This window comes from Ahaetulla prasina, chromosome 6 (assembly GCF_028640845.1).
Source record: "Ahaetulla prasina isolate Xishuangbanna chromosome 6, ASM2864084v1, whole genome shotgun sequence".
Classification (NCBI taxonomy): domain Eukaryota; kingdom Metazoa; phylum Chordata; class Lepidosauria; order Squamata; family Colubridae; genus Ahaetulla; species Ahaetulla prasina.
Window position 1 is genome coordinate 10756071 of NC_080544.1, and position 21620 is coordinate 10777690.

Consider the following 21620-nt stretch of genomic DNA (forward strand, 5'->3'; position numbering starts at 1 on the left):
AGAGGTTCCAGACGGAGCTTGGGCCATTCCCTGAGGATCTGGCCCACGGCACGACTGAGGAACTGGTCGTGGCCTGGGAGCAGGCCGCGGCCGGGGCCCTGGATCGTGTCGCGCTTTGCGGCCTCTGACCCGGCGAGATCTCGTCCGCCCCTTGGTTCTCCGAGGCTGAGGGAGATGAAACGCCGGAGAAGACGCCTAGAGAGCACCTGGAGGTCCAGTCGCTCCGGCTGATCGGACACTAGTTAGGACCTATACTAGACCTACCTAGTGGCAATGAGGGAAGCGAGGCGCCCACGCCTACCCTCATTGCGCCGGCAGATAACCGCCCGGCCGCCCCAGCTGGGTGACCCGCCTCTCCTACATCAGGAGGTGCGGGATGACCCTTTGCAGGGACGAGCCGAGGAGTTTAGTGGTTATCTATACGATAAAATCGTTCAGCTGAGGGACGGTCTGGACCGAATTTGGGATGATCCAAGCAAGGGAGAGGAGGCACGTCTTGTTGAGCACATTTGGGATGAGTTTGACCCTGTGGCTCCCGAGGACGTGGACAGGTTGTTGGGGAGGCTTCACGGCACGACATGTTTACTGGACCCGTGCCCTTCCTGGCTGGTACTGGCCACTCAGGCGGTGACACGAGGCTGGCTCCAGAGGATTATCAACGCTTCTTTGTTGGATGGGGTTTTCCCTGCCGCCTTGAAAGAGGCGGTGGTGAGACCCCTCCTTAAGAAGCCCTCTTTGGACCCAGCTATTTTGGCTAATTATCGTCCAGTCTCCAACCTTCGCTTTGTTGCGAAGGTTGTAGAGAGTGCCGTGGCGCGACAGCTGCCCCAACACCTGGATGAAGATGTCTATCTAGACCCGTTCCAGTCCGGCTTCCGACCCGGATACAGCACGGAGACAGCTTTGGTCGCATTGGTGGATGATCTCTGGAGGGCCAGGGACAAGGGATATTCTTCTGCCCTAGACCTCTCAGCGGCGTTCGATACCATCGATCATGGTATCCTGCTGCGCCGGTTGGAGGGATTGGGAGTGGGAGGCACCGTATATCGGTGGTTCTCCTCCTATCTCTCCGACCGGCCGCAGACGGTGTTGACAGGGGGGCAGAGGTCGACCGCGAGGGGCCTCACTTGTGGGGTCCCTCAGGGGTCGATTCTCTCGCCCCTGCTGTTCAACATCTACATGAAGCCGCTGGGTGAGATCATCAGTGGTTTCGGGGTGAGATACCAGCAGTACGCTGACGACACTCAGCTGTACTTTTCCACCCCGGACCACCCCAATGAAGCTGTTGAAGTGCTGTCCCGGTGTTTGGAGGCTGTACGGGTCTGGATGGGGAGAAACAGGCTCAAGCTTAATCCCTCCAAGACGGAGTGGCTGTGGATGCCGGCACCCCGATTCAGTCAGCTGCAGCCGCGGCTGGCTGTTGGTGGCGAGTTACTGGCCCCAAAGGATAGGGTGCGCAACTTGGGTGTCCTTCTGGATGATCGGCTGTCGTTTGACGATCATTTGACGGCCGTCTCCAGGAGGGCCTTCCACCAGGTTCGCCTGGTCCGGCAGTTGCGCCCCTTCCTTGATCGGGATGCCTTATGCACGGTCACTCATGCGCTCGTTACCTCTCGCTTGGATTACTGTAATGCTCTCTACATGGGGCTCCCCCTGAAGTGCGCTCGGAGGCTTCAGTTAGTCCAGAATGCAGCTGCGCGGGTGATAGAGGAGCTACGTAGCTCCCATGTAACACCGCTCCTGCGCAGACTGCACTGGCTGCCTGTGGCCTCCCGGGTGCACTTTAAGGTGTTGGTTATGACCTTTAAAGCGCTCCATGGCTTAGGACCTGGGTACTTACGGGACCGCCTGCTGTTACCATACGCCTCCCACCGACCCGTACGCTCCCACAGAGGGACTTCTCAGGGTGCCGTCCGCCAAACAATGTCGGCTGACGGCCCCCAGGGGAAGGGCCTTCTCTGTGGGGGCTCCCACACTCTGGAACGAGCTTCCCCCGGGCTTACGCCAAATTCCTGACCTTCGGACATTTCGTCGCGAACTCAAGACTCACCTTTTTATCCGCGCGGGGCTGGCTTAAATTGGGATTTTAAATTTTAAATTTATTAATTTTAAATGGGGTTTTAGTAGAGTAAATTTTAATCATTGGGCTAATTTAAATAAGTTTTTTAAATTGGATTTTAAATTTGTATATTGTATTGCTGGTTTTTATTATGCCTGTACACCGCCCTGAGTCCTTCGGGAGAAGGGCGGTATAAAAATTAAATAAAATAAATAAATAAAATAAATAAATAAATCAAGGTTAAAGCTGATGCATTGTTATCTCTAGTCCATTAAGTAAGGGTTAGTTAATGGACTTTTTGTGAAGGCAAGACAAGAAGTAAAGCTTGTTAAAGAGGGATCCAAGTTAGAAATAAGGAGAAATTTGCAGATAGTGAGAGCGATTAGCCAGTGGAACAGCTTGCCTCCAGAAGTTGTGGGTGCTCCATCACTGGAGGTTTTTAAGAAGAGACTGGACAAGCATTTGAGCCTGATGGTATAAGGTCTCCTGCCTTGAGCGGTGGGTTGAATTAAGACCTCTGAGGTCCCTTGCAACCCTATTGTTCTATTTGTTGTATTACTGAAGTAGTACAACTTTCCTTTCAAGAGCTGAACTCTGATGGTTTCTATGTTTCTGTTCCTAGGAATTTTTCTTCATGTTGCAGTGCAGGTCAGCAACCTGGAATGTTGCACAGAAATGCCTTTCGAAGGACTCCTCCTTTACCACGGGGTAGATTCAATGGCATTACAGGACCAGCATACCAACAACTAGAAGAGTCCAAGATTTTGGATCAGGATACAGGACCTTCTCAAGGGTAAGTAGGAGAAGAAGAGAGAAACCGGTCTGCTATTGAGAATTATACTGAAGGAAGGCATGTGGGAATGAAAGAATGAACACTTTTTAATGAAATCCACACGTACATTTGACAGAACTCTCTTCAAACTGTACCCATGACAGACTCAATTCAAATTTAGTTGAGTTTAGACTCAGTTTGCCAACATTAGTGCAACTGGATCTGTGACACTCTATTTTATTTATTTTACTTACATTTCATATTTCTTAACTGCCCATCTTCCTCAGAGATTTTAGTAAAACATTAAGAAGAAAATCCATTAATTAGTACTTACACCCTAAAAAATATAGTTAGGCATTATTGAGATCAAGTGAAGTGCCACAAAGCTTTTCACCAGGCAAGATCTTATGCAAAAAAAGGGGGGGAAATAAAAGAAACTAGGAAGAAAATCCCAAAATTAGATACTCCCATTAAGAAATCTGCAATTCAAAATGACGTTTAGAATAGAGTATGTGAGTATATGAGTAGAATTAATCAAACTCAGAAGGATCTTGGAATCCGTTTGCTCTAATTTATCTAGAAGTTTCAAAACATGACTCTAGATAGAAAACATTCTAGAAAGTAGATTAGAATAGAATAGAATAGAATAGAATAGAATAGAATAGAATAGAATAGAATAGAATAGAATAGAATTTTTTATTGGCCAAGTGTGATTGGACACACAAGGGATTTGTCTTGGTGCATATGCTCTCAGTGTACCTAAAAGAAAAAGATATCTTCATCAAAGTACAACACTTACAACACTTTATTATAGTCATAGTTTACAAATAAGCAATCAGGAAACAATCAATATCAGTATAAATCGTAAGGATACAAGCAACAAAGTTACAGTCATAAGTGGGAGGAGATGGGTGATGGGAACAATGAGAAGATTAATAGTAATGCAGATTTAGTGAATAGTTTGACAGTGTTGAGGGAATTATTTGTTTAGCAGAGTGATGGCCTTTGGGAAAAAACTGTTCTTGTGTCTAGTTGTTCTGGTGTGCAGTGCTCTATAGCGTCGTTTTGAGGGTAGGAGTTGAAACAGTTTATATCCAGGAAGTGAGGGGTCGGTAAGCCCTCTTCTTGATTCGTGCAGTATACAGGTCCTCAATGGAAGGCAGATTGGTAGCAATTAGTTGGACTCATCTAAGTTGCAGACATAGTCCCACAAGTAGGTGGAGCATTTGCATTCCGTACTTGACCTGCGCAGTTCAGTGGGAATGGTGGCAGCGGCCTGAGAAGATGCGCCTGCTGCTGCCTCTTGAGTCCCTTTTGGAAACTCCTGGAAATTTACTGGCAAGGCCTCAGAGTCAGCCAGAACCGGTTTGCTGTAGGAGCGTCGCTGGATCTCTGGGTCCTCAGGTATGTGATCTGTCTCCTTCAGGCTTGTGTCTGCTAGGAAGGGATCAAATTTTAGTTGATCTTTATCAGGTTGGACCTGGGAGTCAGAGTGAAGCCAGCTGTGTAGTTGGTCTATGTGCCACCCCCATAGTTGCCCATCATTCATTTCAATAATGTACGACCTGGGGCCTGTGATTGACTCTAGTTTGCCAGGTAGCCATAGTGGTCTGTTGGCAAAGTTTCTTGCGAATACCAGGTCCCCGATGCTAAAGGACCTGGTATGGCTGGTTTGATCTCGTTTGGTGTCTGGGGCAAAATTTGGATGAAACTGGTCTAGCACTGACTGAAGTCTTCGACCCATTAATAATTCTGCTGGGCTTCTCCCTGTTGTTGTTCTAGGTGTAATATGCGATATAGGAGGAATTTATCTACCCGGGCTTGCCAATCCCCTGGTGCCAGCCGGATCAAGGCTTCCTTGGCAGATCTGACCATTCTCTCTACCTGGCCATTACCGGCCATATGAAAGGGTGTTGTGAGGGCATGGCAGATTCCCAGCTCTGCCAGGAACTCTTTGAATGGGGTAGTGGTGAATTGAGGACCGTTATCCGATACCAGGACATCGGGTAGGCCGTGAGTGGCAAACAGCTTCCGCAGTACCTTCCTTACTGCATTGGCAGTGGTCGATCCCATTAAAATTATCTCCAGCCATTTGGAGTAGGCATCCACGATCATGAGGAATGTCTGGCCATAGAAGGGGCCAGCAAAATCGATGTGGACTCTAGACCATGGGGCCCTGTGACATATCCATTCATGGACTGTTGCCTTGGGGGGTGCAGGCCGCGACTCTTGGCATGGCTTTCATTTAGCCACCCATTCCTGTATTTCCTGATCCATGTTGGACCACCAGACAAAACTTCTAGCTAAGACTTTCATCCAGACAATTCCCAGATGGCCTTTGTGTAATGCTCTGAGGACAGGAGTCTGCAAACTCTGGGGAAATACCACTTTATCCCCCCATAATAAACAACCACCCTGGGCTGACAGTTCAAGCCATTTTGCCGCAAACAGTTTGAAGTTCATGCCAACTGGGCCCTTAGACCATCCCCTCCACGCCCAGTTCAACACAGTCCGGAGGGTGGCATCAGCAGCCAATTGCTTGGCCACTTCGGCAGAGGTCACCAATCTTGGACCAAGGCAGTCAATAAGTAGGATGGAAATGCCCAGGGTCAGGTCATCTAGGAGGTTGGGCAGCGGGCACCTGCTGAGGGCACCTGCGTGACACAGGGAGCCCTCAGGCCGGTGTACAAGTTTGTAGCAATACACCAACAAAAATATAGTCCAATAGGTGAAACGGGGGGACAATGCAGCTGGCGTGGGTTGATCCCCCACCAAGGGTCTCAACAGAGGTTTATGGTCCATCACCAGTTCAAAATCCCTCCCAAACAAGTACTCATGGAACCTCTTGAACCTGGACACCACAGCCAGCACCTCCCTGTCCAGCTGGCTATAGTTCTGCTCTGCACTAGACAGAGTTCAGGAGTAGAAAGCGACTGGGGCCTCAGTTCTGTTGGGAAATCGGTGGCTCAGGCCCATCCCCACTCCAAAGGGGGACGCATCACAGACCAGGATGAGGGGCAGCATGTCATTATATTGGATCTGGAAACTATCCTCGGAAAGGAGTTGTTTCACCACTGCAAACACGGTGGCTTCTCTTTGCCCCGAGATCCATGGGGTCTTCTTAGATGGAAGCCTGTAGAGGGGCTCAGCAAACATGGCTTTATTTTTAAGGAAAATGTGGTAAAAGTTCAGTAAGCCCAGAAAAGCTTGTAACTCAATTGAGTTTTTTGGGGTGGGGGCTTCACGAATGGTCTGAACTTTACTTTTAGTGGGATAAATGCCATTCCCATCAATCCAATACCTTAAGGATTCCACTTCCCGGACCCCACTTTGACATTTGTCCCGTTTGGCATGGAGTCTGGCAGTGTGAAGCTTAGTCAGCATCTCCCTGAGCGTGGAGCAGAGTTGCTGCTCGCTGATGGCTGTGATAAGCACATCATGAAAATATGGCACAACCCCAGGAATTTTTGACAGTAGCCATTCCGTAATACTTTGGAAAATCCCTGGGACAATGCTAACCCCAAATTGAAGCTGATTACATTTGAACGCCCCTCTGTGCGTTACGATGGTTTGAGCCTCCATGGTAGCGCCATCTACCAGCAGTTGCTGGTATGCTTGCGCAAGGTCAAGTTTTGCAAAAAAAATTTCCGGAGCCCAGGTAATGCAATAAGTGCTGGACAATTGGAACTCGGTAAGCGCTCTGTTGGAGGGCTTTGTTTATTGTACATTTATAATCCGCACAAACGTGCACTGACCAATCCCCTTTAATGGGGGTCACAATAGAGGTTTCCCACTTTGAGTGGTCAACCGGCTCGAGAATGGCTTGCCTGATTAGTTTGTCCAATTCAATGTCAGTTTTGGGTTTCAGGGCAAACGAAACTCTCCTGGCCTTTAATTGAATGGGTGCCACATTAGGATGTAGGCCAAATGAAATGGGGCAGCCCACATACTTGCCAAGCTCCGGGTTGAAAGCATCCTGGAATTCCCGAAACAGGTCATTGGCACAGTTGTTGGTGATCGTGTTGATGCCAGTTACCCCCAACCCAAGGGAATCGAACTCGTCCAGGCCGAGTAAGTTTGGAAGGTCTCCACCAACCACGGTTATTGGCGGCTCTTCCCAAAACTTGTTGTAGACCATGTTTAGCAATGTGTGACCCAGGACAGGGATACGGCTTCCCTGATAGTCGCTGAGCCTCAAGTGCTGGTTCTATAGCTGACTCTTCTTCATGCTGGGAACCACTCTTCTTAATGCCAACCAAGAAATTATGGTGACAGACGACCCCGTGTCGAGTTCCATTTCACAAGGTGACCCTTCGATCAGCACTGTCACTGTCAGTTTTTTTATGAAGGGGGTGCTAGCCTTGGCGTGTCTGGTTTGACTCGGGTGCTCCAGCCTTTGTTTGTTGCTATCACAGTTTCCAAGCCTCCTGTTTGTATGGCTTATGGGTCTCAAGCCTGGCAACCTCTGGGGCATCCCTGCAGTTGGTTGGTAGTGTTATGCGGCAGACTCTTGCCAGGTGTCCCTTTTTCCCATATCTCCAACCTATGGCGTCCTTATAGCTTCAAGGTGTTGGTGAACTTCTTTAAAGCGCTCCATGGCATAGGGCCGGGTTACTTACAGGACCGCCTGCTGCTACCAAATACCTCTCACCGACCCGTGCGCTCTCACAGAGAGGGACTCCTCAGGGTGCCGTCGGCGCGACAGTGTCGTCTGGCGACGCCCAGGGGAAGGGCCTTCTCTGTGGGGGCTCCCGCCCTCTGGAACGAACTCCCCCCAGGACTTCGTCAACTTCCGGACCTCCGAACCTTTCGCCGCGAGCTTAAAACTCACTTATTCATCTGCGCTGGACTGGGTTAGTTTTTTTAAGTCTATGGGTTTTAATGGGTTTTTATTTTAAATTTTTAATTGTGGCCAATTTAATAAGTTTTTTAATTGTATTTTAATTGTATTTATTGTGTACTGTGTATTTTTTACCTGGCTGTGAACCGCCCTGAGTCCTTCGGGAGAAGGGCGGTATACAAATTTAAATAATAAATAAATAAATAAATAAATAAATAGTGGCAGGACGCCCTCAAATGCTGGCTTCCACAGCTGGTGCATTGTTGTTGTCTTTTCTCTTGTCCTGCAGTCTTCTGCCCCTCTATTCAGTAGACTTTGTTGTTGCTACTGTCGGTCTCTTCATTGTGGTATTAGCCCTTATGCACCATGTCCGCAGGCTTGGTGGCTGCCAGAGCTGCAGCAAGCTTTGGAAGTGGCTCCGTTGTTCTATTGGAGGGCTCCAAGGCCCTAGCCTCGTCGAGGGCCACCTGCAGAGTTAAGTTTGTTCTTGCTAGGAGCCGACGCTGCAGTCAGAGGTCTTGCACTCCACAGATAAGTTGGTCTAGCAAAATATCTTTCTTTGTAAAAAGTTTTATTTTCATTTTCCAACAACCTATTCAATATACAGTCTCTTATTCAACATTAATCATTAATTTTCATTTGTTACTTATTCGGGCCTGCCCAGCTACCACTTCCTTCCTTAACAAACCTTTCCTCCTCCCTTCTCTACTTTCTTCTACTTTCTTCATCCTTCCTCTCCTTTGCTTTTCTACATCCTCTCCTCCTTCCCCTACTCTTCTCTTCCACCCTTTCTAACCCTCTCTCTTCCTACCTACTTTCTTCATCCTTCCTCTCCTTTCCCCCTTTTCTACCTCTCTCTTTCCTACCTACTTTCTTCCTTCACTCACTCCTCTCCCTCTCCATTCCCTTCTGAAATGGCAGCTGAGCAGCCCCGCTTTCATTTCAAATTATTTCTATTTCTTAATTACATATCTTCAATCATTCCTTTACATTGATCCTTCATCTCCCCCCCTCTCCCCATTTCCCCTCCCTCCCCCCTCCCACCCCCCGAGACTTCCCAGAACAAAGTACAGGGTATAAAATTAACAATCATAAATTAAAATACAATATAATTCAAAAACTGTAGTCACTCCTCTCTCTAAGACCTTAACTCCCCTTCCAGAAACAAAAAGATACATTCTTCTTCCAGTCCATTATATATCAGTCCATTCCACTCCTAAAATCTTCAGAATCTTCCAATTAAATTAGTATTTCCAGTTCATCAATAATATCCAATCTTCATCAATCAAGACCAAAACGATATTCCATCTTCCAGTATTCATCAGAAATTCTTCTATAATATATCTTTCTTCCTTAAACAGTGTCCCAAATATAATTCATATTTCCAGCTTAAATTCTTAAATTTTTATCCAATCTCCAAAAATAAACAATATTCTATCTTCTCATATCTTTAATATCACTTACATAAATCAAATAACATTACTAATATTAATATTTCTTCAATTTACCTTACATCTGTCAAATAACATTATTAAAATTATAACTTGTATCCAAAATATATCAATTATAACAATTAAATTCTATTTAACCAAATACCAACATTACATCCTCCAAAAGTTGAACAATATTCCATCTTCCCATTCCTTTATACCTCACATATATCAAATAGTAACACCTTATACCCAAAATAAGTCAGTTGTAAAAATTAAACCCTATATATATATTTTTTTTAAAAAAATACCATCAAAATCACATCTTAAGCATTTCTCCTTGTCTTCTGTCTTACACATTTCCTTACACATTTTCAATCTCCAAAAATATCACTTACATAAATCAAATAACATTGCAAATATTAATATTTCTTCAATTTACCTTACATCTATCAAATAACATTATTAAAATTATAACTTATATCCAAAATATATCAATCATAACAATTAAATTCTATTTATCCAAATACCAACATTACATCCATAAATTTTTCTATCTGTCCTCCAAAAGTTAAACAATATTCCATCTTCCCATTCCTTTATACCTCACATATTTCAAATAGTAATACCTTATACCCAAAATAAATCAGTTGTAAAAATTAAACCCTATATATATATATTTTAAAAAAAAAGAAAATACCATCAAAATCACATCTTAAGCATTCTCCTTCCCCTTGTCTTCTATCTTACACATTTCCTTACACACTTTCTAACACATTTTTCACCATCTGCTCACCAATCAGCTTAACATCTAACAATAAAGAATTTCCAATTTTTAATATATTGGTGTAAAAATCTCTTGTTTAAAAACTTATTAAGAAAGGAACTCCAAAAGTTCCTATAAAAAAAAAATCCATATTTGAAATGAAGACGTTTGCAAGATTTTAATAGTTCTGTTTGCTTAAAAGCCATTCATAAACTATAAAATCTACCAAAAAGAGAGAAAAAAAATTCAATAAACTTTTCTTCTTAAACATTGTGATAAAGAAAAAGGTAAAAAGAGGGGGAAAAAATCATTAACAATTCTTGTTCATTCCATTTAAATAAATAGCTTCCGGTTGGCAACGCAGGCTTCGTGGACGTTCCTTTGGGATCGTCTGCCCTGGGTTTCGTCAAACCGTCCCTGACAGCGTAAATGGGCTGTCAAACGGTTTGGAATTTTCTCCCCCAGGAGAAGGGGGAGGGAAGAGTGGTCAGGTTTTGGGTAGAGCTCCCCAGGAGCCCCTGGAATTTAATCAGGGGATCGAAGGGTGAGAGCTCCCCTTTAGCCTGACGAAGCTCCGTGCCCAGGGTGCTTCTGTTTATACAGAACGAGAAGCCGCAACCACCTCTGTGCCAAGATTTATTTCTAAAGAGAATTCAACACAGACAGAACAAAGTAGGAGGACTAGCAAGAATTTGCAAGTAATAAATCTTAACTTCAGCTCTTAAATAGCTTTCCTTTGAACTAACTTTCAACTTGAGTGGATTTAAAATGGCGTTTGCAATATACAAAGGAAAGTGAAACTATAAAGAAGAAGAACATAACAAGCTACTTTTTTAAATGGAATGAACAAGAATTGTTAATGATTTTTTTTTCTCTTTTTACCTTTTTACCTTTTTTTTATCACAATGTTTAAGAAGAAAAGTTTATTGAATTTTTTTTTCTCTTTTTGGTGGATTTTACAGTTTATGAATGGCTCTTAAGCAAACAGAACTAACTATTTAAATCTTGCAAACTTCTTCATTTCAAATATGGAAAAAAGACAAAGGAAGAAGAACATAACTAGCAAAATATCTTTCAACTCCCTGAATTCACAATGGGCTGTGGCTTTCCAAAGGGCAGCCATATACTGGTTTATGGACTCGCCATCTTTTTGCATTCGGTGCCTGAATTCATAGCGCCTCATGATTTTGGATGGGGCTGGGTCATAGTGTGTCTTCAGCGTGTTCTGAAGTACTTGCCATGGTACTTACTGTACCAGACAGGGATTCCACTTTGTTGAACACATCATTATTTTTTATTATTATTATTATTATTATTATTATTATTATTATTATTATTATTATTATTATTATTATTATTATTATTATTTTTATTTTTATTTATTAAATTTTTATACCGCCCTTCTCCCGAAGGACTCAGGGCGGTGTACAGCCGGAGATAAAATACAAGATATGTACAATTAAAACAAATTAAAACATAGCAAAATTACAAAAACGGCTAATAATTAAAATTAAATTTAAAATATTTAAGAAAATTAATAAAACCCCAATTTAAAATCAAACTATTATGCCAGTCCCGCTTGAGTAAATAAGTATGTTTTTAGCTCACGACGGAAGGTCCGAAGATGAGGCACTTGACGTAGGCCAGGGGGGAGTTCATTCCAGAGCGTCGATGCTCCCACAGAGAAGGCCCTACCCCTGGGGGCCGCCAGCCGACACTGTTTGGCGGACGGCACCCTGAGGAGACCCTCTCTATGAGAGCGTACGGGTCGATGGGAGGCATAGGGTAACAGCAGGCGGTCTCGTAAGTACCCGGGTCCTAAGCCATGCAGCGCTTTAAAGGTGGTAACCAAAATCTTGAAGCGCACCCAAAAGACCACAGGAAGCCAGTGCAGACTACGGAGCAGTGGTGTTACGTGGGAGCCACGAGCGGCTCCCATTACTACTCGCGCAGCCGCATTCTGGACTAACTGCAGCCTCCGGGTGCACCTCAAGGGCAGCCCCATGTAGAGAGCATTGCAGTAATCCAACCGAGACGTAACCAGAGCATGAGTGACTGTGCATAAGACATCCCGGTCAAGGAAGGGACGCAACTGGTGGACCAAGCGGACTTGGTAAAAGGCCCTCCTGGAGACGGCCGCCAGATGTTCATCAAAGGACAGCTGTCCATCATGGCCAAAATGACTGAGGAAGAGCACTCTCTTTCTGTTATCCAACAGTCCAAGGAGATCATTTGCTTCCATGAAGCATTCGAACTGGGTCATATATGTGTCCCAGTGCTCCTTTGCCAGATCGAAGGGTGTAGGCAGGTGGAACACAGACATGGTTCTTGCTGCTTCTTCGCTCATTCGAATTTGGCGTGCAAGATGGCTGCTGCTCCTTTCGTTTGCCTGGCTGGATTTTCATTGTCAGCTCTTTTTGCTTCAGTCTTTCCTGGATCCCATCCTCATCGCCAGTGTTAAGTTGGGTGAAGGAATAGACTGGAGGCAGGCTTCAACAATTCTTTATTCGGTCAACTATATACAATCCAGCAGTTAGCCTCTCTGATAACTCTCCTTTATATAGAGAGCAGTCAGCGAGCTCAGCCAATCAGTTCTCTGTATTTTCCTCACTTGATTAGCGGACCCTGGTGGAACCTTCCGCCTGTCAATATCTAACAATTGGCATGGTTCCACGTCTTCAAAAGTCTCCTGAAGTGGTTCCTGAGAAGTCAAGTGTAAGCAGGCAAGCTAAGAACCACAGAAAGAAACCTAGGTTGGTGCAGGCTAATTGGCACAGAAAAAATTTCAGAACTGAGTGAAGCTGCCAAGTGGAGAAAGCTTGGAAAATGGCAACAGAGATGGTCCAGAGTCTGACGTTGTGAAAGAACCATTCAGAGTTGAGTAACTATGCCAGATGGGGCAGGTGTGCAGCTTGGAAGCTGTAAAAGGTGCAAGATGAGACATTCATAGCCGTTCATTGGGCCATTTTGGCCAAAACCTGTTGGGTTGTCATCACATGGCAGGCACAAAGGCCTGCAGGCTGGCACCAGCAAAGAGGCAAATGTGGGCATACGAGCCAGCAGGGGTTTGGCAGGCCCATGAGCAAGGAATGACATATGCATCCATTCAGCAGATTCCTTAGATCAAGTGCACAGATGGCATGATGGGGCACACATGGCATGCAACTGGAAAGAGGGCAGCCTTGGAAAGTCAGTGTCACACAATATTTTTGAGGCCTGATTAAAAATACAGGAGAGTCCTTGAACCTTCAAGTATTCCTTTACTGAATATTTGAAAACTGCTCCCAACTATATACATCCTAACAATCAGAGCTGCAAGCCTGGAGCATTGTAGGGAAATAACTAAACATCTAACAAAAACATCAGCAGAAGAGGAGACTCGCTTTTTTTCAGGATTCAGTTTGGATACTCCAGAAACATGAGAATTATTTCCAGAAACATTAGTTACTCCACTCGCTCAGGGTCCAGGAAGTTAAAAGGCATGAACGTAATGTGGACTCTATTGGGCATTATTGCGGATGGATGGATGTTCTTGATACTTGTGAGCAAAACTGGATTGATCCTACCATCTCAAGTCCTACAGTTCACATCTTCAGAGAGTTAAACAAAAATAGATGTCCCATTGTCCCTGCTTTGTTACCCCAAACCTCAGCTAGAAAAGTCCTTCTTTCTGCGTTCAGTAAGGAGAGAGTTTGAGGTTTCTTCTAAGGCAGGGGTCTCCAACCTTGGTCCCTTTAAGACTTGTGGACTTCAACTCCCAGAGTCCCTCAGCCAGCAAAGGAACTCTGGGAGTTGAAGTCCACAAGTCTTAAAGGGACCAAGGTTGGAGACCTCTGTTCTAAGGGACGTTCTCTGACTTTAACTTCCATATATGGTCAAACAGAATCTCCTTCATTTTCATCTGTCACTCATCTTCTGTTTTCTGGAAAATCCTAACCAGCTCATCTTTCCACTACTACAATAAGATACTGAAATATTGTTTCCATTCATATACTTTCAACCCTGGTTTACAGTGCCAGCCAAATACTTTTTGCATAAATGTCATCACAATGTCCTCCAGGGATGCAGCATAAACCAAACAGAAAGTCCTCCTGCATCACAGGAGATATTCCACAAGAAAAATGTATCTGGCACTAATCCCTAATGAGCTTGGTGGCCTCCAGAATAGCTCCAACATGATATTGGTTATTCTACATTGGCTTGTTCAGTGTTTTGTTGACATCAGTCTGCTCAACCAGACTGCTTGAGATGCCCCTGGATAGATGAGCATCAGCTATGAGGACCTTGGTGGTGCAGTGGCTGGTGTGCATTATTGCAGGCTACCTCTGATTGCAGTTTGGCAGTTCGAATCTAACCAGGCTCAAGGTTGACTCAGCCTTCCACCTTTCCAAGGTGGGTAAAATGTAGACCCAGATTGTTGGGGGCAAGAAGCTGACTCTGTAAAATGAGGCCCCAGAGCCGCCGCCTGCTCGCCGCCTGCCTCAACCGGGTTGGGGAATGCACCATTCCCTGACTCTGGCTTTCCCCCAGAGCTGCCGCCCACTCGCTGCCCGCTCACCCTTCGCTTTCGGTCAAGGGCTGGAGCCCAGGGACGCTCCATTCCCTGAGGTCCTGGAGCTGCCACCTGCTCACCGCTTGCCTCAACCGGGTCAGGGAATGCACCATTCCCCGACACCAGCCTTGCCCTGGAGGCGCCGCCCACACTCCCTTTGCCACGCGGCTTGTACTTATCTTTCTCCAGCGGCTGGCTGTCACAAAAGGCAAGCATCCGAAAATTACTAGAGCCGCTCTCCTTCTTGAATATGTTGCCGCCATCACCTCCTCGTTCCGTGCCCTGGCTTTGCAAGCGCACACCTTTTATTTCATTTATTTATTAGTGGCAGGTTGGATATGCGTGTTGTGGTCCATCAGCAGCCTACAGTGCTGGTGGTGGAATCGGACAGTGATGAGGCAGAGGCGAGGCCAGGGCCATTGAGAAATGGGGTGTGGACTCCAGAGCCTCCAGAGGCTGAGAGTAGCGAGGAGGAGGAGAACTGGGAGAGCCTGTCCCTAATGCCCGAATGAGAAGAGCTGCCAAGAGGCAGGAGCAGCACAAGCAGAGAGGTCACCTCGGGGGTAGGGCCAAGAGATAATTGGCCCCTCCCAGAGGGTTTAAAAGGAGACCAGCATCGGTGTCTCAGTTTGCCAGAAAACAACGTTGGAGCTGCGCCCGTCCCATTCTCTGCTCTGGATGTTTCTCCAAGAAGACCTTGGCAGCTCTCCATTCTCTGCTCAAGACGCTTATCTCAAAGGACTTTGGCTAAATTGGACCAGGTTGGAAATAATGACAGGCTGTTTTGTGTGAGAAGCCTTTACTTTCTTTTGAGTTTCACGACGCTGGGAATGGGTCAATTCCCAGCTGCTTGAATAAAGTTTATTTTCATTAAGGACTGTGTTTGTTGCTTCCTGCTCGAGTGTGGGTCACAACAGTGCGTTTGCGCAGCCGGCGCATGGAACAAGGTGGCAATGGTGGCAGAATATTCAAGAAGGAGAGCAGCTCTGGTAACTTTCGGATGCTTGCCTTTCGTGGCAGCCCGCCACTGGAGGAAGGGAAGTACATACTGCGTGGCAAAGGAAGAGAGGGTGGCGGCTCCAGGGCAAGGCTGGTGTCGGGGAATGGTGCATTCCCTGACCCGGTTGAGGCAGGCGGCGAGCAGGTGGCTGCTCTGGGCCTCGGGGAATGGCACATCCCTGGGCCCTGGCCGAAGGGCAAGCAAGTGGTGAGCTGCCTTCCCGGTGTCCCGGTGTCCAGCTTGCGAAGGCTGGACTTTGGGCCATGGACTGGTTCGGGGGCGTAGCCAGGCAGTGATTGCTACTGGTTCAGCGAGCCAGGCCCAATCTCCACTATATACTCACCCGATCCGGTCCAATCCGGTAGCATTTCACCCTTGCACTAGTTCCTCTATCTGGGTCTACCAGATCTGGACTACAAAAAGTTAAAAGCCAAGATAGATAAAATTCTAATGTCTTGTGTCTAATGTTTATCCAGCTTTTTGCAGCCCAGATCTGATAGATGGATTTAATAATCTATGTAGTAGTTAAGTCTATCTATTTTTTTAAAGTATTTTTTTAAAATAATCTTTAATAAAAAAAGGCACAATCTTAACAGCAGAGATGGCATACTTACTGGGTAATCCTTTGATTTCTGGCCATAATGAAGCCCAAACTTTCTATTATAAGACTTGACTGTCATAAGTTGAGGTACCCATGTGACCAGCCCTGATGTTGTGAGGGTTGTTGTTGTTGTTGTTGTTTTGGTAACGGTTGATAAATGAAGACTGTAATTGTTAAATGAATAAATGTATTCTTACGGGTGCTTTTTGCAAGAAGCCATCTGAAGCCAGAAACTGCCCAAAATATCCTAAATCGTAGTCATGTGACCACCTCACATTGCAGTCAGCCATATAGGTGATCCAGGTGATCATATGACCACAGGGTGATGTGCAGTCATTGGATCTCTGGAACTGGGTCGTTAGCCTTTGGAGCATGGGTCTCCAACCTTGGTCCCTTTAAGACTTGTGGACTTCAACTCCCAGAGTCCCTCAGCCAGCAAAGCTGGCTGAGGAACTTTGGGAGTTGAAGTCCACAAATCTTAAAGGGACCAAGGTTGGAGACCCCTGCTTTGGAGGGTCCATTGTAATTTTGAACAGTTGCTAAGCAACCAGTCATTAAGCAAGGAATACCTGTATAGACTAGACGTATTCCTCGTGTCCAGCTGTTTAGTTTTAAATGGTAATGTATATCTAGTATCTATGTATGTACCCATCTTGCTATAAAGAGCTATTCCTTCAGGAATCCTGTTCTCCGGCCGTTTTGGTTGCCCTAAAATTAATTTTTAATTTCTTTGCTTTGATGTTTAATGCGAAATAAAAAGAAAGGAGAAGGAGAATGTTCGCACTGAAACTCAGCATCTTTTAGATCAAATACACCAGAGTCTTTCCACCAGAGAAAAACAATCCTCTTAGCAGACAATGCATTTAAAATTCTTCATGCCTCAATAGATTCCAAATTTCTGGAATATAATTTAACATCACATTCACATCTTTGACCCTTATTTCTTTTCCCAATGCACTATTTACAACCTTATGAATATTAAATCAAAAGGTGTCAACATAGAACAGGCCCTAAACATATTTTTTCAATTATACCATCAGACTTATATTTTGACCTTTATTGCTTCCCGGAACTCAAGCAATTTATTTCGAAACCCATTATGGGCACCCCTGGAAAGTTATTATCTTTCCCCTTTAATAGCTTAGCAGGGCCTTGGTTCTTATTTTACTCATAACTCAGTTGCTTTTCCCATATCAAAAGCTTTAAAACACATTTTGGAATCTGTTGAGAAGGTGAGTCAGATTTGATCTCATGAAAACTTGGCATTATAAGATAATCCGACCCTGAAGATTGCTGACAAACCATTCTTCTGGAATTAATGGACAAAATAGACATTAACACTTTGGACCAGCTCATTGCTAATTAAAACTTTTTAATGTTTCACAACAATAACTTGGATGATGTAAGGTTGTGAATGACAACAGATACAATTAAAACCCCTTGTTGCCGAATCTAGAGTTAATTTTCACTTTCAATGGAAATGTTTAATAAGAGTTGTGGTTAATTCACAGTCTGGAATTGGGCTATCCTATTTCAAAATATCAATGGGTGATGGTCATTAAAGGACATTTGGAAATGAGAACAGCCAAGAAATTTTCCATTGAGCATAGAAAGGTTGCTGAAGTCAAAGTGATGGAATGACATGAAGATATAGAATAGGTGGCACCTGGCTCAACGGTAGTGCCCGTGAGAGGAATCTAAGTGTCCTAGTGAACAATCACTTAAGTATGAGCCAGCAGTATGCCCAAAAAAGCCATGGTTTTGGTCACCGTGTTACAAAAAAAGATGCTAAGATCCTAGAAAGAGTACAGAGAAGAGGAACCAAGATAATAAGGGGATCTGGAGGCTAACTCATACAATGAACAGACAAGCTAATTGGACTGATTGATATATAATGGACTGGAAGAAGAATGTACTTTCTTGTTTCTGGAAGGGAAGTTAAGGTTTTAGAGAAAGGAGAGACTATGGATTATGACTTAAGTTGTTGTATTTTAATTTATGATTGTTAATTTTAAACCCTGTATCCTGTTCTGGGAAGTCTTGGGGGGGGGAGGGGGGGATATGGGGGGGAGGAAGTCTTTTGTAAAACTTTTTAGTAAAAAAAAACAATGAACAGACAAGGGAACAAAGTACGTTTAGTCTAACAAAAAGGAGTTTTAGGAATGACATGATAGCAGTCTTCCAGTACTTGAGGGATGGTCACAGACAAAAGGAGGTTGACTTATTCACCAAAGAACGAGGGCAGGACAAGAAGCAACAGGTGAAAATGCCTCAGAGGGAGATCCAACTGGCAGCGAGAACAATTAATCAATGGAACAGTTTGCTCTCAGGAGTTGTGAGCAAAAAAAACCAAATGCTACCAAGCTGCCTTCCACTGAGGACCTGTATACTGCACCAATCAAAAAGAGGGCTTACAGATCCCTCACATCCTGGACATAAATTGTTTCAACTCCTACCCTCAAAACGACGCTATAGAGCACTGCACACCAGAACAACTAGACACAAGAACAGTTTTTTCCCGAAGGCCATCACTCTGCTAAACAAATAATTCCATCAACAATGTCAAACTATTTACTGAATCTGCACTACTATTAATCTTCTCATAGTTCCCATCACCAATCTCTTTCCACTTATGACTGTATGACTGTAACTTTGTTGCTGGTAATCCTTATGATTTATATTGATATTGATTGTTTCTTGATTGCTTATTTGTACTCTATGACTATCAATAAGTGTTGTACCTTATGATTCTTGATGAACGTATCTTTTATGTACACTGAGAGGGTACGCACCAAGATAAATTCCTTGTGTGTCCAATCACACTTGGCCAATAAAAAATTCTATTCTATTCTATTCTATTCTATTCTATTCTATTCTATTCTATTCTATTCTATTCTATTCTTTCTTTCTTTCTTTCTATTTATTTATTTTGTCACAACAGTATATATAAGCATAAGCACGAAATAACTATACTATATATAAACATATATATAAGCATAGGTATGTAATAACTATATTAATTGGATATAATGAAAGGAAACAATAGGACAGGAAAGGTAGGCATGCTTGTGCTTTTATGCATGCCCCTTACGGACCTCTTAAGAATGGGGTGAGGTCAATAGTAGACAGTTTTTGGTTAAAGCTTTGAGGATTTTGGGAAGAGACCACAGAGTCAGGTAGTGTGTTCCAAGTATTTACAAGTCTGTTACTGAAGTCATATTTTCTGCAATCAAGATTGGAGCGGTTAACATTAAGCTTAAATCTATTGTGTGCTCATGTATTGTTGCAATTGAAGCTGAAGTAGTCTTCAACAGGAAGGACATTGTAATAGATGATTCTATGAGTTAAACTCAAGTCATGTCGAAGACGGCGTAGTTCTAAATTTTCTAAACCCAGGATTTCAAGTCTGGTGGCATAAGTTATTTTGTTGTATTCAGAGGAGTGGAGAACTCTTCTTGTAAAATATTTCTGGACACGTTCAATTGTATTGATGTCTGAAATGTGGTATGGGTTCCAGACAGTCGAGCTGTATTCAAGAATTGGTCTAGCAAATGTTTTATATGCTCTGGTTAGTAGTGTAGTGTTTCTTCAGAAGAAGCTACGCATTCTATTCTATTCTATTCTATTCTATTCTATTCTATTCTGTTCTGTTCTGTTCTATTCTATTCTATTCTATTCTATTCTATTCTATTCTATTCTATTCTATTCTATTCTATTCTGGGTGCTCCATTGCCGGAGGTTTTCAAGAAAAGATTGAACAATCATTTGTCAGGGATGCTGTAAGGAGTCTCTTCCACCCTATGATTGCATTATGTTCTAACATCAAAGCACCTGCCTCTTATAAACTAATGATTCTCATATGTTTTCCTTCTTAGGTTATCTCCTGGTTTAAAAACATCACAGAACGCTTCGATAAATATGCAACTGCCTTCAAAAGAAACAAGCTCTTATTTGAATAGCACGGCTCCAAGAAACATGGTGGGCTACTCATCACCGAGAGCCAATTCTGTCCCCATCATCCCTTCAGTGGGCTTAGATGAAGCCTGCATGCAGACTCAAAACATTTCCGATATCACAGGCATCAAATGGTGCAAAAACTCCTATTCCACTGAAATGGTCAATATGAGTGCCCCAGCCAGCAGCTGTCTTATTGCAGAACAACAAGAAGTCAAACTATTGTTAGAAACTGTCCAGGAACAGATCCGAATTCTGACCGATTCAAGGAGGTCAGACAACTTTGACCTTTCCAAGGTCAAGGCAGAAAACAGTAGGAGTGGAAACACGGTTTTTCTGCCCATGAGCCCAGTGGCAAAATCGGAGCGAGAGGAGGCACAGTTTGTCTTAAAAAGTGAACCGAAAAGAGACTTGGCATCGATCAAGTGACTTTGACCTGCCGGGGTGGGGGATGGGTGGGAGGGTAAGATGGGGGGAGGGGGCTGTATGGTTCTGTGCATTTGAAGCTTTGCTAAACAGGAAAGAGAGGAAATTACAAATTATTTATATGCATTAATTTAAGAACATCTACTTAGAAGAAACCAAATAGTCTATCGCCCTCATCTCAGTGTTTTTTAACAAAATATTTTTTTAACGGAAAGAGTTACCAGGTGGTATGACCCTTAACTACAAGTTCTGTTTATTTATTTATTATTATTCTTTCTGGTTGGTTTTCTTTCTTCCCCCTGTCCTTTTCTTTCACTTCTGTCCATCTCTCTTCTTTGGCTGCTCCTTCCAAGCCTACATATTCTCCCCGACTTTGTTGACTGAACTGTCAGTGGGATGTTTTCACCTAAATGAAACTGCACTACAGTACAGCTCTTAGTCTCACTAAATTCCCACTGATTTTGGAGTGTTTTATCTGAAAGGCTTTCCACTGCTTACAAGGAAGTCATGACTTGTAATCCAAATCTTCAAAGGTCCTCCGTAATAATTTGACTCCTTCATTCTCCAGATCGACAATGAACACAGTTGCTAAACCTTAAGCCTTAGACCACTAATTTCTAATATTAAAACAAATACAAATGACAAAATCAATGAAATACTACGTTGAGTTGTTTTGTCCAAACCTCTCCAGATTCTATGACTGAGACCTCTCACCGCAGCTAGCCGTGTTATGTGGGAGATAATGATCAACCCAACCATTTTATCTTAAGGAGAATGTCAGAACATTGGCTTAAGCGGAAAACTAAACATCATAAAAGGAACATTTTCACAAGTAATAAATTATTTGTCTGGGTTAATTAAATTTATTACCAGGATGAAGGGAATTTGGAAAGGGTGTTTGTTTTGTCTTTTGAAGAAAATCCCAAAGGGGAAGGCTAGCAACATTCCTCAGAATTTTCTTTCCCTTCATTAATGCAAATAGACTTTTCTCCTGTATGACTTTCACTGTTTATTGCCACGTCAAGATTCACGTTCTAATACTCTGACAAATATAAATATTTTACATCTCCCTTTTCTAACCAGATCACTTGCGTTTGCAATTCCCCAAACTCAACCAGTCCAATGAAAGATGGTTTTTTAAAGAATTTGTGAGTTATAATTTAACACCGTCTAGACAAAGCCAGATTGAGTAAGACTGTTTTTCAATAGATTTTTCTTTC

General features: G+C 43.7%; 1 protein-coding gene across 3 annotated transcripts in view; it reads left to right on the forward strand.

Annotated features, from left to right (window-relative positions):
• The window catches only part of NRG3 (neuregulin 3), a 667620-nt gene extending 647217 nt beyond the window's left edge, over positions 1-20403 (forward strand). For all 3 annotated transcript variants that reach the window (XM_058188056.1, XM_058188055.1, XM_058188054.1), the window contains 2 exons: positions 2682-2852; positions 19896-20403. In XM_058188056.1, coding sequence (XP_058044039.1) covers positions 2682-2852; positions 19896-20403 — 679 coding nt within the window. The remainder of the gene's footprint in view (positions 1-2681; positions 2853-19895) is intronic.
• Positions 20404-21620: the final 1217 nt, after the last annotated feature.